General features: G+C 34.2%; 1 protein-coding gene across 1 annotated transcript; it reads left to right on the top strand.

The window, feature by feature from the left end:
- The first annotated feature begins 1,358 nt into the window (after positions 1-1,358).
- Positions 1,359-17,183, top strand: Crk (Crk proto-oncogene, adaptor protein). The gene is made up of 7 exons (XM_090115746.1): positions 1,359-1,831; positions 4,512-4,634; positions 5,091-5,343; positions 8,670-8,798; positions 14,385-14,495; positions 16,132-16,227; positions 16,969-17,183. Exons 1-7 carry the CDS (start codon positions 1,746-1,748, stop codon positions 17,071-17,073), a joined length of 903 nt encoding a protein of 300 aa, XP_089971872.1. The 5' UTR covers positions 1,359-1,745; the 3' UTR covers positions 17,074-17,183.
- Positions 17,184-18,325: the final 1,142 nt, after the last annotated feature.

Raw genomic sequence — 18,325 nt, 5'->3', positions numbered from 1 at the left:
TATTTTTATTAAACATTTCTTACGCAACATTGTTTTAAATTAATTTCTTTAATAAATTGTTTAAGGATTCATTTATGAGAAAAATAAAATCATTACAACATTGCAGTATAATCAATCACAGTTTACACAAATTAGATATTTATGAAATATATATTGCATTTACACGATATCTAATTAGTAAATTTTGTGGCAGTTTCTTCTGGGTACATTGTAAAACCTGTTTATTATATTTTATTGCTGATTTTCATGAATGATTTTCATAATAAATTCCATAGACAACCACAACCAAAGATTACACAAAACTACAGAACAAAATGCGTCATAGCGGCAGTACACATGGGGCCAAGGCGTTGGGCCAACGTGTTGGGAAAAAATGAAGGATATCAAGATTCCTGTTCACACATTGGCGTACTGATCATTCTGCATTGGCGCTTCAAAGATGGACGTAGTCCGTAGAAGTTCTTGCAGCCGCGGCAATTTATTTATATACAGTGCGTTTAATTATTACGTACATGTGCATCAATAACAATGAGTGTACTCTGCCGTCTGCGATCCAATCTCTATTGTCCTTTTTTTATAACTGTATAAATAAAACATTATTTGTATAGTTATAATGTTTAGATTTTTTCAAATGTTTAAAATGTGTACATTTTACATTTAATTTAATTTTAACTACCTATAAAACGAAACTTTAAAGATTAGATTTTAGATATTATTTTATTAAATGATAATATTATTTATGTAATAAAGCACAATTTGATCAAAATCATGCTCATTGTATACCTATTGTTATTTAATTTTTAAGAACAAGTAACTTTTTAATACTATTTTACTCATTTTATAAATATATTCATTTTTTTATCGCATTGTATGAAAGTTAGATAAGAAAAACATCTAGAATAATATAATAAATAGAAAATAGAACATCTAATTTATTGAGTCATATGGTTTTATTTTTGTGTAGTTCATGCCGCGGATTCCAAATTATTCCTTCATGTCGATACAAATCTACGAATTGTAAAACCTCGGCGCCGTCATCGCTATCGGAACATGGTTAAACGTAAATTTCATTGACGCGCAACGATACTGTCTCCGCTGACGAGTAACAACAAACTGAACAAGACACCAACGTGTGAACGCTGTTTGTGGAGCGCGCCAAGATCCTTTGATGTGTGCACAAAAAACCGACAATATTCGGTTGGCCTGCCAATATTGGCGCCAACTAGGCTAATGAAGCCAACATACCGCCAAGTAGCTCTCTACACGTTGGCCCAACCCGTTGGCCCAACACGTTGGCCCAATGTGTACTGCCACCATCAAAATAAAAAAAAAACTTCTAATTTGTCTACGGCCTACGCCCCGTCGCCCAAAAGTTGTGTGGCGCGTGTGTGGCCTATGAAATATTATTTATAAATTCAATCTATTATTAGATTTATTCCATTTATCTCATTACGAAGTTAGTTGGAAAGGTATGCGCGTGACCGGTGACGCTTCAGCAGCGCGCAGAAAATACGGAAACATGTGTTTTGATGTCAATATAACTTGGTGATCTGATGACACTACTAGAAGATAGATGTCAACAAATTGTGATTTCCTCTGAATGTAGTGATATAAGTGTTGTTTTCTTGGTGTTAATATAACGGGAACGTTGCTGGTTGGGTCTGGGGGAAGTGCATGTGTCGGCGGAGATTGATAACTGTGCTGTAATCAGCGGCTGACTTCCGGCAGCGATGAGATTCCGATGAATGCTAATTGGTGCCTGTGACTTATCAGACTCTAGGATGGCGAACCCTACTATAGGGGTCTCGTTCGACCAAAATGACATGTCCAGGTAATATTTAGAGTTAATCGCCGAAATTGGTAAACAAAATCAACAAAAATATCTTCACTGAATTACAGCCAAAATCATGGCATGATTTTAAACCCGATTTCGAATGAACCAAGTAAAATTAAATAAAATCTATTTAGATTAGGAGTCACAGATAAACTACCTGCAAATAAGATACATTATCAATTGCATCTTTATCAATTTAAATTTCCATGAAATGCACATTTATAAAATGTTGCTTAAATATATTATTCATAGAATATAGAAAGTTATTAGCTTATTTACATGCTTACAATGGCTTCATCCATATGTTTGTATGTAACTTACTTGTTAAGACTCATTTATTTAACTTTAAAGAAATAGATTTGATTCAAACTTTGCACATTTATCAAGAATGAGTGACAATTATAATATATTAATCAGTAAGTGAGTTTAAGCATGTTTTTTAGCCTTTTAAAATTATAATCTCTTCTCTAAATTAATTCTGACTTCCATTCTGAAAGCATAATTTTACAGCTTTTTTCAGCTTTAAAAGTAAAGCAACAAACAAACTCATTTATTTTAATTTCATAAACTCAAAAAAATAAAAATTAATTTGTAAATTAATTGTTAAAGTATGTATTAAAATAATATGGCAAATAAATAAAACATGTCAAAAGCTTGTTTTAGAACAATTTCAAGAAGTTTTATTACTGCCCCAGTTTCGGACAGGTTAACTGCAGGGAACATAAACAAAAATCTATTAACTATGCTTTATGTGTTTGATTTTATGTGCTAATTATGTTTTATGTCATGTAAATTTGTTAAATATTTACATTTTGAGGAATTTGATTCAGACCCCGGCTTTTCTTTGAATTTGAATTAATTTTATTCAAAACTAGCGGTCCGCCCCGGCTTCGCCCGTGGTACATATTTATGTTTTCTCTACATAAGAACCATCCTGGTACTTCAAGGAATATAATAAAAAAAGAATTATCGAAATTGGTCCACCCGTTCTCGAGTTATGCGCTTACCAACACATTTTGCGATTCATTTTTATATTATAGATTTGTATAGGTTTCAATAGTGGTTAATGCTTTTTCTTTTATTAAAGTGAAGTTAAGTGAATAAATATACTTTTATATGTTACACCAAGAAAAAATAATAATTTAAGCACAGTATACAATTATTATACATTAAAAATAACTATAACATTGTAGATAACATAAAGTCTAACTCTATTAAACATTGTAGATAACATAAAGTTTTGAAAATGAATCAAATGTTAGAGAAAGGATTAAACGCAAAGCAAAATTTAAACAAGCAATAACAATCAATATAAAGGAATTCCGTGCACCATGACTAGCAAAAATTTTAAACTATGTAATTGCCCTGGGGAAAACCAAAACAAAAACACATTGAATTTTTGTATAAAGGATTCCACAAACACAATCTATTGTATTTCAATATTAAAGAGTAACTTAATTATTAAAATAAATAATAATTGAATAGATATATTGTTTCCTTGTTGCTTGTAACAATAGATTATTAGAACATAAAAATATGCATTAGTTTAACTTCCTCATTCTATAAAGATAGATTAATTAGATTTTCGCTTGCGCTGGGAAGATGAGCTTAAACTTACCGCGGGACCCAATTGGAGGAGAGTAGCCAAAGACCGGAAACAATGGAAACTACTGGAGGAGGCCTTTGCCAGAAGGCACACTGAGCTGAGAGATATTCTATAGGATTATACATAAAAATCACTAAGAAAATTATACAGTCAAAAAAAAACCATCCTCACCCAGTTTAAAAGGCTAAATAAATAAATAAATTAGATTTTCAACTAATCTGTGTATTTATATTTATAACAGTGATAAAATGCAATTGATAAAGGAAAATTGTTATGTTTAGGACATAATATATGCAATTTTTTTAAGAAAAACTTCTTTAGACATGTTAAAAGTATCATTTCAAGGTTGCTTCATGGCAATACTGTCACGTCATGGAGTAAGGCAACAATTTTGGTATCTTTGAATCTTGCCAAAGAAGTTTCACTTCTGACTTCCGAATCGGTGGTAAATGTTAAAAATACTTATGTAATGACGATTCGAATGTGCTACTAAATAGTAGTCTAATTGAATAAATGAATGTTTGAGTTTGACACATGTGATTGGTTTCTGTCAGTATCATTGTGAATAGCATGTGATCAATCTATACTAATTAAATTTCTGCAGGAGAAATTGGTAGGGCACTATAATATTCAATGAATAAATGTATCAATTAAATGTGTGTATAATGTGTAGACATTAAGATCCACAGTGGGGCATTATAAAATAGAAGAGTAAGATTTATAGGAAGTAACCAATGTTCATCTTATTAATTGATTATGTTGGCCAAATTATTAATAAACTATAGCTTTCCGTCCGTGGCTTTGCCCGCATTTTCTAAGAAAATCTCGTACAGTTCCCGTTCCTGTGGGATTTCCGGGATATAACTTAACCTATGTATTAATCCAAGTCACCCACTATATGTGTGCTGAATTTCACTGTAATTGGTTCAGTAGTATTTGCGTGAAAGAGTAACAAACACACACACACGTCCTCACAAACTTTCGCATTTATAATATTAGTAGGATTATTATAAAGTGTAGCTTCAACAAAATAATATTTTGACTCTATGTTCTGCCTTTATGTCTTTACAGCTGGTATTTCGGCGGACTGTCGAGAGCTGAAGCAACCAAGCTGTTGCTCAATGAGACTGAAAGCGGAGTGTTTCTTGTCAGAGACTCGAAGACTATACACGGAGACTATGTATTATGTGTTAGGTAAATCATATTTTTATTTAATAAATAAGAAATTTGTTACTAGCCGAATTTTCGCGTTAATTTGTTATGCTATTTCAACATGTTATCTATTTCTATGCAAAATTTCATTAAGTTCCAATCAATCTTTTCCATATACATACTACATACTATAAAATCTGAGTTATTTTGTATTGTATTATGTTAAACACACAATATGTCTCTGCCAACTAGTTTGCATTAAGACCTCATAAATGCTCACAAATGTGTTATTATGAGATTATTCTACTTGTGTTCAAACAAATTCAACTATAAAAATTATGAACTTATTTCGACTCGATATTCACCTATTTAAAACAGACATATGCAAATTAAACTTTGTACGCTTATCAAGGATCAGTGCTAAAAACATGCTAAAAATTATTGTATTATACAATAATTTTAGCATGTTTTTTTTTAACTATATTAATTACTTTACAGGGAAGACGACCGTGTGTCCCATTACATAATAAACCGTGTAGTATCAGCGGACGGAGCCACGCGGTTCCGTATCGGCAACCAGCTGTTCGCAGACATGCCAGCATTGTTAGCGTTCTATAGATTGCACTACTTGGATACTACGCCCCTGGTTAGGCCTTTGCCCCAGGCGAACGCGCAAGCGGCTGCCCCGCCGCCAGCGCAGCCCCATCATGTGTTGGAGGTTGTGCTTGCGAAGTTTGATTTTGATGGCAGTGTAAGTAATTCATTAGTTTTAGAATATGTATCTTGTTTGGCTGCCGTAAATCGTAATTCATTACTTTTAGAATATGTATCTTGTTTGGCTGATATAATTATTATTTAGACACTATACTTAGTAGCTTATATTCGTTGCAAATGTGCCCACTTCATTCCTAGTACCCAGGTCATCAATTCGTTTAATTTTTGTTTGGTAGGATATAATATAGTATAGTTTAGCATTCTAGTAGGATGTTATTTTGATATATTTTTAAGTCATATTGATTCAAAATATTTTTTATTTGTGTTGAGTTTAAAGAAGGGCTACACTTTTTTTTCCGCCCGCGGCTTCGCCCGCTTCGCCCGCTTCGTCTAAAACCTAATAAATTATATACTAAAACCTTCCTCTCGAATCTCTCTATCTATTAAAAAAACCGCATCAAAATCCGTAGCATAGTTTTAAAGATTTAAGCATACATAGGGACATATAGGGACAGAAAAAGCGACTTTGTTTTATACTCTGTAGTGATGAATGTACATACAAACCTTTATATTCTACAAGCCTTTCATGCAACAAGGCCAATTTATATTTTACCTGCTAGTTCTTGGTATTTGAAAAAATGTATATCCCATCCTTCTTTATTGAGAATTTAAAAATTTAAATTCATCAAAATCGATACAACAATTTACGCTTGACAGCATAACAGACAAAGAGCTTAGGGATGGTCAGTTAATATAACTTTAATAGTTCAAAGCTAGAAGATAGTAACCCGCTATCTAACGGAAGCGAATATTTTCTATAAATACGCGTAAATAGAAAATGTGGCACTGGGCTATGAGTAAGCAGTTGATGGATAACGTTATAATTTCTCGCGTATAAAAATAGCAGACGTTTGTAGGGCGGATGAATAATGGATTTTTATTCACAACCACGCTATTTTGTCAATGCTTTAAATAAACTAGTTTTTTGTAAGTTGTAAAGCACTAGAAGCTGTGTATTTCACATTCCCCTATTTTCGGATTTATTTTCGTGGCAACGTATTTTTGAAGTGAAACTTCTTTATCGGGGTTGGAAAAAAATTTGGTCACATCTTGGTTTATCCCTACCAGTGATACCACGCGTGATTGACGTATTTCTGTAAAGTTGCTATATAGTAAATTATTTTTTGAAAAATAAGGTCATAAAGAAGTTTCACTTCTTACGTGTGTACACTAGTAGGTACACGCACACATTTTTTTTATTGGAATTTTTGATCTCTAAACCACAGTAATAAAAATAGTAGCTTCTTGACGAATTCGTAAATTTAATTGTACATACAATACGACCAACGTAACTTGGCGGGCCTGAACATAGCCTCTACGAACTTTTGCGCATGTACACTCGTAAAAAAAAGTGTTATAGGCATTTATTTCTTTTAAACTGAAATTCGAATAAAAATTTCCTTATACAGAGACCAAGTACAAATAAAATAAATATCAAAACGCTATGAGACATAAAGCAATAAAAATAACCTAATGAATTCAGGATTCACTCAGCAACTCTTAAAAAAACTTTGTCAACATTTTTTACGCCTTCTTCTTTTTCTTTTTTAAAATACTGCGTTAAATCGAATATTATTTTTCCCGCCTGGCGATTTAAAACCATATTATGCTTTGGTGGCATCTTTGTTCGCGAATAATACAAAATTCCAAGTAGAATATTCCAAATTATCACTAAAACAAACTTAAACACGAACAAATTTAAACTTAACACTCAACAATATAATAATAACAAATAATAACGATCAACTCAACGAAAACTTTTGTAACCGCCTGTACTCAAGACAGAGATAGCGACACGAACACGACACCAATGTTAACGTGTGACTGAGATACATAATTGCGTACCGAGAATTGCCGAATATGCACGAAGTTATACGACGTAAACAAAAAGGGATGTCCACTATGCGTGTCTGAGGATATTGATTAATCGATTTTTTTTTCAAATCGATTGAAATTGAATTGTGAAATATATTTATATTTAATTTTATAATAGGTTTCAAATATTCTCAATCAGTCTTTATTGTAGTGGTCGTTTATAAATAAATGATATTTAACTAAATCATGTCTTACAACCATGAAAATAAAATGTTATTAGTTTTTTTTTGCTATTAAACTCGAAATCTCTTTTACTAACGACAAAATTCAATAAGTTTGTAAAGCTATTTCGTTCAGTATCTCATATAAACAAAAATCAATAAATTTCAAATCGATAAAAATCGATTACGATATTCGTTCGAATAAAGGGATGATTGTGTTTACATAGAGTCAATCCCTAGCCTAGATCTCCGCCCCGCGCACGCCGCCTCATGCCACCATTTCGTTCCTAAAAAACGTTCGTGCGCAGCCTTCTGCGCGAAGTTCAGGCCCGCCAAGTTACGTTGGCCGTAGTGTAGAAAAAATAAATGTTGATATCAATAGAAATTAGTATTTGTTTTGTTAACTTTATAAACAAGACAATGTAGAACTACATTATTAAATTATTTTTGTCATAATTATTAAAACACCTACAACCTACTACAATACTTTGCTATTTTGTATTTGACCTTATTAGAATTAATTAAAAAAACATAATTAAGAACATGTATTTTTAAATTGATTCAAAGTTCCGGGAATTTTCACAATCACAAAGATTTAAAGAATGTTTAGTCTAGCATGATAATAGTGCAGCATTTTATAAACAAAAAAGCGTTTTAATAGCTGTCTGACAGATTCACATTAACACCATCAAAATAGTTCAAGACATGTGAACAAGAATCCATGGTTTTTTTGAAATATTTTCTAATTTTTATTCAAACTAATTTGTAATGTTTGTAGTTGTATTATCTGTGGCGAGGATAAACTTGATTTATTTAGCTAAATATATTAATCTATGAACTAATTTATAAACTTAGTTTTGCTGTTTGCATCTCTTGCGGTGTTGTGTGGTGTTAATTTACTTCGCAAACATGCCTTTGTCATTGTGAGGACTGTTCTGTAGTCTTGAAAACGTTATTTATTCTCAATGCTTGTATCTTTTTTTAAGATGAATAAATTATTATGTTTGTTTACTAATTTACGACTACCCATCACATAAATATACACAATTACAGTAATTTATCTATATCTATACTTAATAGGTATAATATTATAAAGCTGAAGAGTTTGTTTGTTTGTTGTAACGCGCTTATCTCGGGAACTACTGGTCCGATTTGAAAAATTCTTTCGGTGTAAGATAGTAGATATCGAGGAAGGCTATAGGCTAAGACCTACAGGAGCGGAGTAATGCGGGGCATAGCTAGTCTAACATAAAACTTGACGTTCCAGGACGCAGACGACCTGCCGTTCCGCCGCGGCGAACGTCTGATGGTGATCAACCGGGATGAGGAGCAGTGGTGGACGGCGAGGAACGCACACGGACGCACCGGTTCGATTCCCGTGCCGTATGTTCAGAGGGTGAGTGTGGGTTAATTGAAGTGAAAACTTCTTTAGCGGCGTTGGGTATAAAATCTTAAACTCGCGTCAGGACACGTGGCCTGATCGAAAAAGCGTAAGACGGGTCTTTTTTTTTAAGCCCTTATATTCCATGCGTAAGACGGATACCATTCCAAAATATCAAACATGCTGAACGTTAATAATCAAGTTTTCACTTCTGCCGGCACTCCCGGAGTGCAACCCTTCTTTTTTTATTTATATTTAATTGTGAGGGTAATTTAAAAATAACAACCATTGTCTTATTGATTTATCACAGTAGAAGTGAAATTCCGAATTGATTGTAGATTAAATATTTCACTTTTGGTACTGTTTGAGTTAAAGGACATTTTTAAATTCGTCGATTTGCCACCAACATACCAAAACAAGTGTAGATCAGAAGAATTGATGTTAACCAAATAAAGTTTTAAGCAAATATTTATAAGGCCTCCCCCACATTGGGCGTAGGCCGAGCGTACGCGTTTCCTGAGCGTGCTGCCGGCGTCGGCGCGGCGCGGACGTCGCGTCAGCGCGCCGTCTGTGGGGCGCGGGCGTCGCGCCATCGAACGCTATGCAAGCGCTGCGCAAGCGCCGCGCCGACGCGACGTCGCGTCTAAAGCACTCGGCCGCCCGCGCCGTGCCCCTCGCACTCATGGAATGTGTGCGGGGGGCACGGGCGGCCGAACGCCCATGGAACGCGACGTAAGCGCGGCGTCTGCGCGGCGTTCACGCAGCGCCCGCGCGGCGCTGGACAACGCGTAGCCCGCGCCCCACAGACGGCGCGCTGACGCGACGTCCGCGCCGCGCCGACGCCGGCAGCACGCTCAGGAAACGCGTACGCTCGGCCTACGCCCAATGTGGGGGAGGCCTAACGTGTATCACTATAGCAGTGCATATTTTTCCTTGATCTCATGACTGTCTTTTGCTTATTTATCTTTTGAAGTAAAAAACCATAAAAATTAGGGAATATGCATAAAATTTGAAATGGCCTAAAATATTTTTTTCTCGAATACTAATTATCGTTATATTATAATAAAAAGGATTTTATTTATTTACTTATTATTTAAACCCTAAAATAATATTCAAAAAGTGCAAAATAAGGGCGCGAAATTCAAACTTCCAAAACGCTCCACCATAGGTCGAACAAAATGTGACGTCATCTGACACGACATTGTATTCATCACTCCACAGTGAACACTAAGGTAAACACCCACTGGACGTGTCATGTGACGTCACGCAAAGCGCGTGCAAAATGGCGGCGTTTGAACTGCTTAAATTTTTTAAAAGTTTTAAATTTCATTTTTAAAAATAATAGAGAGTATTTTGAAGTCCTGTACGATTACCTAATCGTACAGACAATAGGTACATGTTCCCGGAATGCAATGCGTCGATGCATATTTTATTATATTGTAATATTAATTATTTTAACACACAGTCAGTTCGCCATCGGTCTCCGCACCGGGCGGAGTGGAGCTCCGCCCGGTGCGTCATAAAACTCGAATCTCATCTCATCCCAATATATTAAAGAAATATATCTCAATCTCAATCTTATATCTCATATCTTATATTTTATCCCCAAAACCTCCCCCTTACATTGGTCCTTCGAGCAAACGGTGAATTGCGGGACCGGGACAAAAAGTGTGCATAAAGTTTGTGCTGTGTTTGTGTGCGTGGTTCTGGTTTCCGTGATCACATCGCGACCTCGGTGCTTTTGGAAGGCACCACACATATCTCCACATCTCTACCCTGGTGTCTTGGGGGGACACCACACCTCGACCTCGGTGCTTTTGGAAGGCACCACACATATCTCCACATCTCTACCCTGGTGTCTTGGGGGGACACCACACCTCAACCTCGGTGCTTTAGGAAGGCACCACACATCTTCATATCTCAACCTTGGTGCCCTGGAAAGGCATCGCATCTCTACACATCGACGGAATAATTCACATCTCGGCGCGGCGTAAGCGTAACTTGAAGCTAACCAAGTAAGGTTTCTTATTTTATCTCTTATTTTGAAACATGTCGATGGAGGATATTTTAGCTACCCAAGAGCAATTAATAGATGCATTGGATAAGCTACATATAAACTTTAAAAAGGATGGAGCGGAGCGAAAGACTTCCGATTATATACGACGAAGACTAGAAACGCTAGAACAATATTTTGTAGACTTCCACAACAACCATATGATACTTCTATCTTTTAACGATCACTCTCACGAGTATTTTGCATTCAATAGATATGATCAAATTAAGAAAAAATACAATAACATAAAGACAGCCTTGCAAAATTATAAATCTTTAGAAACCCCTGAATTACAACCTCCAACCTTTCAAACCCCGTCAACCTCTCATGAATATCAAGAAAAACCTCCCAACAATATCTCTAATATGAATAAAACGGAAGAGCTTATGAAAAAACAAACAACTAATTTTAAGGCTTTTTTGCGAACTGTTTCAAACATAAATCTTGATCTTATATCGGAAAAGTGGGAATTTGAGGATATCCTAAAGTCCTTGCAAATCCGCTGGTCGGCAATTGATACCTTGCATTGGGAATTAGAAAACGAATTGAGCGGAACGAACACAGAATATGAAGAACAATTTACTTATTATGAAAAACATTACTATAAGTTAAAAACAGATATTAATAAAAAGATGTATTCTCTATCTCATATAGAAAAATCAACCCCAAAAGTAGAGCTGCCTACATTCGAAGGAAATTACATGCAATGGGTTTCCTTTAAAGATCTATTTACGGAAACTATTCACAATAATCCGTCACTGTCTAATGCACAAAAGTTACAGTTTCTTAAGAGTAAAGTTAAGGGCGAGCCTGAAAAAATGATACAACATCTCCAAATCAGCTCCGACAATTATCTCATATCTTGGAATATCCTCAGTCATCGTTATGATAATAAGCGATTAATCTTTACATCTCATCTTAATAACCTCTTAAATATCCCTAATATTCAATATCAGTCGTATCAACATATTAAACGGATTCATGATGTAACATATGAGAGCATTAATGCAATTGAAAACCTTGGAATTAACGTGTCATCTTGGGACCCTTTTCTTGTTTGTATATTATCTCAAAAGTTAGACACAGAAACATACAATGATTATGTGCAATCTTTAAAGTCGCCCAGAGAAATACCTGTATTGCAAGACTTTTTACAGTATTTAGAAACCAAGTTTATGACGCTAGAGACCTCACGAAAAAAGCATGAAAGCTACACTACAAAAGCATTTAATCAGCCATCAAATCAGCATACACATTTAAGAAACTATAATAATCAATCATCCTTTTCTAAAAGTTATAATAATAAATTTAAACAGAGTTTTAATAATCCATATTCTACAAATCATGCTATTTCGCAAGTAACTTATTCCAATAATATAACAAATGTAAAACGCAAGCGGTGTCCGATATGCAATTCCAGCGAACATCGCCTTTATACATGTCCGACTTTATTAAAAATGCATCCTTATGAGCGAAGAAAAACGGTTGAAAACATGAAACTTTGCCTCAACTGCCTACATTACCACAAAGGAATGAAATGCTTTTCACAGATATTGTGTAAGCAATGTAATAAAAATCATAATACCCTTTTACATGAATGTTTCGCGTCACAGAATATGACACCGGAAGCCTCACGTTCAAGGTTACACGGGGCTCATTCGAAACCTTTACGCCAGCAACAAGAAAATATGAACACATTAGTATCCCTTCCATGTGACCCCAGCGAAATACCTATTACCCGCTACTGCAATTATCAAGGTATCAGATGGATCTCACCTTAACACGAGAGCGCTTTTAGATCAGTGCTCACAAATCTCAACTTTAAAAAATACACCGTAAAAATGAATATATCAATGTAATCTTAACTTAAATAGCAACATCCAGTAGTTATGGGAAATGAAGGATGAACCTTACTCTAAATCTTACTTTAAATCTATCTCAGGAAGACCTTTAAAAGAAAATTTCGAAGAAAAATTGGGTGCATCAAAATCTTAAATGTATCGCCTAATTTATGTAATCAGAAAACAAATAAATGAAACAACCTCAATTAGCATGCGAGTATAAGCTATTCATATTGGAATACAAAGAACTCAGACATATGATACCCTGTGTGTCGCACGCCGTCTTAAGGCCCAGTGGCCACCTACCGCGCACCTTACGCGCGGAGTCATCAACTACAGCCTTGCGATTTGTGTTCGAAGCATCCTAGAAAACCTTAAATGAATTAACCCTTAATGATCTCAAGTATAGAGCGCCTAATCTGCAACATGACCTTCAAATCCTAATTTTAAGATGGCGCCAATTTAAGTTCGGGTTTACGAACGGAATTGATCACAAATCCTACAAAGCGACAATTTTTGTCCAAAATATTGAAAATCTTTGATCCCTTTATAAGCTGAGATTACATAATAAAATAATGTGATCATTATAATTATCTTACTATGAAACGATCTATGTATTTTTAAGCTATCACTGTTATCTACAAATATAAATACTATTAATGAATCTACCGACTATGATAAGGAAGAAATTAAAACCTCGAAAACATAGAATTCATATCTCAAAACAATATGTCCAAACAATAATAACAATATATATAAAAGAACATTTAAACACAATGCGACGCTATAATATTACAGCGTGCGCACGAGTTCGGCGAAATGGAATATTATAATAACATTTTATTTATGAGTGATTCGTTTGATATGGGAGCTGTATGAGTATATGTTAATTGGAATGTTGGTTGTTGTGGTTGTTTGTGGAAATAATAACGTATTGGAAACAATTGCGTCGTCGACGAGCTTCAGCAGAGCCGGCGGTGGAGGCTGCGACCAGTGTCGCGGACTCGCGGTCCCCGCCCGGCCACCTCCAACCCCAGTGAAAAGTGACTATGTGATAAGTGTTAGTGAAATAGTGAGTGTGTTGTGCGCGTAAATAAACATGACCAAATCATTCGAGTGTTTTCGCTTCCCAACTTAAGTGAATCTCTGTAACGCTATTATAAAAAACAATTGTAACATAATCTTGTAACCCTATCGTAAAGAACAAATGTATCTTAATCTTATAATTATTGTATCTTCATCTTGTAATCATAACTAACACAATCATTTAGTAAATAGACACAAAATTGTAATATCACCTTGTTAGTTTTAAGTTCATCTTTCATCAAGTTACTAACCTTCACCTTTTTCTCCCCCGGGAACATGTACGATTACCTAATCGTACAGACAATAGGTACATGTTCCCGGAATGCAATGCGTCGATGCATATTTTATTATATTGTAATATTAATTATTTTAACACACAGTCAGTTCGCCATCGGTCTCCGCACCGGGCGGAGTGGAGCTCCGCCCGGTGCGTCATAAAACTCGAATCTCATCTCATCCCAATATATTAAAGAAATATATCTCAATCTCAATCTTATATCTCATATCTTATATTTTATCCCCAAAACCTCCCCCTTACAGTCCATTAATATTTTTTGTACGTTATAAAATAGTAAACTATTAATTTAAGACAAAAAAACACACGAATATTCCCCATTACAGCTTCTGGATCCATCGGGTGTGCCGTACCCGGCGAGCGAGGCTCTCAGTCAACTCGGCGACCCGCCCAGTCCGCCGAACAACAAGAACCAACAGAAGGGCACTAATATGCAGGTATGTGCTCAATTATACATGATATCTTAGGTATTTATATGGTCAAATGTAGTGATTAAAAATTTATTTACTCTGTAACTTAAATAATAAATAATAATAATGAAGCCTTTAGTTCCGAAAAAAAAAGATTGACATATATAAACATACTAGCTGCGCCCCGCGGTTTCACCCGCGTGGCTCTGCTCCTGTTGGTCTTATAGCGCGATGATAATATCATCGCGATTTAGTCTATATGTAATATGTACCTATATATATTTTTTTTTCAAATCGGACCAGTAGTTCCTAAGATTAGCGCGTTCAAACAAACTCTTCAGCTTTATAATATTATTATAGAAAGTATACATAGATGAGCATAATATTACATAATTATAAAATAACCATTGAATCAGAAATTTAGAACAGAACGTGTTATCTATTTACGGTCAATGGTTATTTCATTCCAATCAATCTGCATAGCAAATTTTATTCAAAACGACTGTGTAGATTTTGCGTGAAATTGCAACAATCACATTCATATCCATTCACTATTAAATATTGTAAACAATATACTTACTTTAATATTATAAAGTTCTATAATATAATGAAATAATCGGATAAGGATCTATTTCTTTATTAAATATTAAAGGGTACATATATTCCGTAGGTTATAGAATAGGTTGTAAACTCTTATAAAGGATGTCCTGATTGAAAAGAGTTTTCCAAGCTACATATTACCTACTTATCTAGTAGTTATTCAATAAATATATTTAAAACAATTAATCGCAAAAATATCAAACATTGTTGTTTATAAATATTTCCCCTAAAGTATTGTGAATGTAACAATATGTGAATGTAGCTTGAATATAACAAAGAAATGATCGATATATCGATTAATCGATTCATCGATTGATAGATTGATCGATTGATTGATGAGGCATGTGGCGCCAGTTTGCACAGAGACAATATTTTGTTACCACAGATAAACATTTTCAATTTTACATTTTCAACAATTAAAAACAGTTTTCCTTAATTAAAAACATAAAATTTTTTCCTTCCTCGGTAACTCATTTGTTGTAACCGCTATCAGACTGTGGAATTCTCTGCCTGTGGATGTTAGACGAGCTTTTTCTATAAAATCTTTTAAATCTCTTTTATATAAGCACCTCTCCAATTTAGCATATCCTTCTATTTAATATAATGTATTTTATCCTTTCCTATTATTCATTTTTGTATTTTATGTATTCTATCTTCTATAATCTATATTATTGAAGTGAAAACTTCTTTAGCGGCGTTAGGAATAAAATCTTAAACTCGCGTCAGGACACGTGGCCTGATCGAAAAAGCGTAAGATGGATGTTTTTTTTTATTTTTTTATCCCTTATATAATATTATATTCATAATCAAGTTAATAATCAAGTTTTCACTTCTGCCGGCACTCCCGGAGTGCAACCCGTCTTTTTATTTTATCTATTATATCAGCCACCCGCGTAACAAGTACGTTTCTTCTTTATCTCTTACCTTGGGCAGTCTGGAAGAGATCGCTAATAAGCGATAAGGCCGCCTTATGTACCTACCATATTAATCATCTTTGTATAATTGTAAATATTACTTGGTGTGGTATATTAAATTGTTAAATAAATAAAATTTCCACTAACAGCGCAGTCTGCCAGCATTGGCGCGGGTGCGTCAGTCGCGCGTGCCGAACGCGTACGACAAAACCGCTCTCAAACTGCAGGAGGGGGATATACTTAAGGTATTTACAGTTTATTAGTTGTATTTTTTTTGAAGTGAAACTTCTTTATCTTTATATGATGATGATGATGATGAGTTATATTTTATGGATTTTCGGAAGAAATGTGCTGTTTATTCGTCTAAAAATTAGGGAAAACAGATAGTTTATAGAGTTGGTAAATTGTATGAAGGTTTGATAGAATATTGAGCAGAAATTTGTTTTTTGTTTGTCTAAAATGTTAGAGAATATAGATACATATCTCAAAATTGAATAACACAATAACCTATATTAATCAAGGCAAAAATATACAAATGCCAGAATATTTTTAGTTTGTTATGCTATGTTTTCTTTTGTGCTAGATATTATTTCATCTTCTATGATTTTGAAAAGAGCAGCCAAAGTAGAAACTACTTGTAGGGGTACATAATGCTATATAATATGAAGTTTGAGCAACACTTCACAAAAGCATCTAGAAATTGTAAGGTAAAATGAGTCACAATTTAACATATTTTTGACGACGCGGTTAGCGCAGTGGTAAAGTAACTGCCTACTGAGCCGACGGTCCCGGGTTCGATCCCCGGTCAGGGCAAATATTTGTGTGATGAACTCAATTATTTGTTCTTGGGTCTGGCTGTTATTATCTATATATGTATTTATTAAATATTATATTTATCGTCGTCTAGTAGGGACTAGGTCGATTTGTGTAATAATGTCCTATAATATTTATTTATAATTATTTATTATTTCTAAATATGTTCATAGGTAACGAAAATGAACATCAACGGCCAATGGGAGGGCGAGCTGAACGGCAAAGTGGGCCACTTTCCGTTCACCTATGTGGAGTTCCTCGACGACATCGCTAGCTAAACGTAAATGTGACCAAAGTGTAGTGCGGTGATAGTGTTAGTGTCAAAGTGAACTGTTTAGTGCAAAAGTGTAAGTGAAGTTACATCTCAAGCTGGGAATTATGATTAGTGAAGTTAGGTGAAGTAAGAAGGAAGGTTATAATTTATATTAGTGCAAATGTATTCATTGATTTGTAAGTAAATATGGTATACAAAGATGTAAAAAGTGGTTATTGTGAAGTTACATCTCAAGCTTGGAAGAATTACTGGGGAAGGTATTTATATTCTATAATATGGTTGATTCAGACTCTAAATTGGACTTTATAGAGCTAAATAAGGGAGAAAGTATTGCTGTTCAAATTATGTGCATTTTGTGTTAAATGGTTTAGAAGTGGTTTTACAAATGCAGTTAAATTTTCAATTTGTTAATTCGCAAATTTGCAAAACTGTTATGATTAAAATTGGTCAGAAATGCTTGGTTGTAATAAAAATTGGTGGATCTTTCCAAAAAATTATTGGATTTGTCAGTATAAAATGTGATCTTTAGAATGTGTCTAGCATAATAAATTGAATAAAATGTCATTATTAAAGAGTGTTCACATGGTGAAATTATCTGGTATACAATTTTCCTGATATGACAAGTGTTTAGATCAATTTATTGTATTTTATATACCAATATTTAACATTATCTACCTTTAGTTTTGTTGCAATATTAAAGAATTAATTAAATTTGTATTGGTTTATTATTTTTATAGGTAGAAAATATACAAAAGGTCTCAAACTCTTGATTTGACACAGGTAATCAAAAATGCGCTAAAGAGTATGTTTAGTTAAAATTGTAACAGTTTTTTCCTTAAAAACGAATATATTGTAATGTATAGTCATCCTTTTGTCCCTAAAAACTAATATATCATTAGATCATCTTTGATAAGATGTGGGCTTTCGCACAAATTAAAATATCGGTGAGCTTCCCGATTACAAATGATACATCGAAATGTGTTGACTGTTCTATGTTGTTAAGCTCTGTCAAATATACTAAATGCATTCACTGCATTTGAAACCCTTTTGACATTGCTATAAGGCATTTATTGCTGTAACATTACTGCCAGTTGAGAGTGTATAAAAGTAAGGATTAGTCAAACAGATAAAAAGAATCTGTATATTTAAATATTGTTTCCATACTAAATATTATGATGGGTAAAGATAAATTATTTGAAGGAAGAAAAGTTGCAATTTGAGTTTGAAGTCAAAACTAAAAGAATATTGAAATCTTA

This window comes from Colias eurytheme, chromosome 24, assembly GCF_061535395.1.
Source record: "Colias eurytheme isolate Ceu_HAF_F1 chromosome 24, ilColEury1 Martin Lab GWU primary, whole genome shotgun sequence".
Taxonomy (NCBI): Eukaryota; Metazoa; Arthropoda; class Insecta; order Lepidoptera; family Pieridae; genus Colias; species Colias eurytheme.
The sequence above is the reverse complement of the archived record's forward strand: the minus strand, read 5'-3'. Positions and strand labels throughout refer to the sequence as shown.

Excerpts from the sequence above, each read along its gene's own strand:
- Crk (XM_090115746.1), top strand. The coding sequence starts at position 1,746 with ATGCTAATTGGTGCCTGTGACTTATCAGACTCTAGGATGGCGAACCCT. Across the intron at positions 4,635-5,090 it reads GACTATGTATTATGTGTTAG|GGAAGACGACCGTGTGTCCC; the intron begins GTAAATCATATT and ends ATTACTTTACAG. Across the intron at positions 16,228-16,968 it reads AGGAGGGGGATATACTTAAG|GTAACGAAAATGAACATCAA; the intron begins GTATTTACAGTT and ends ATATGTTCATAG.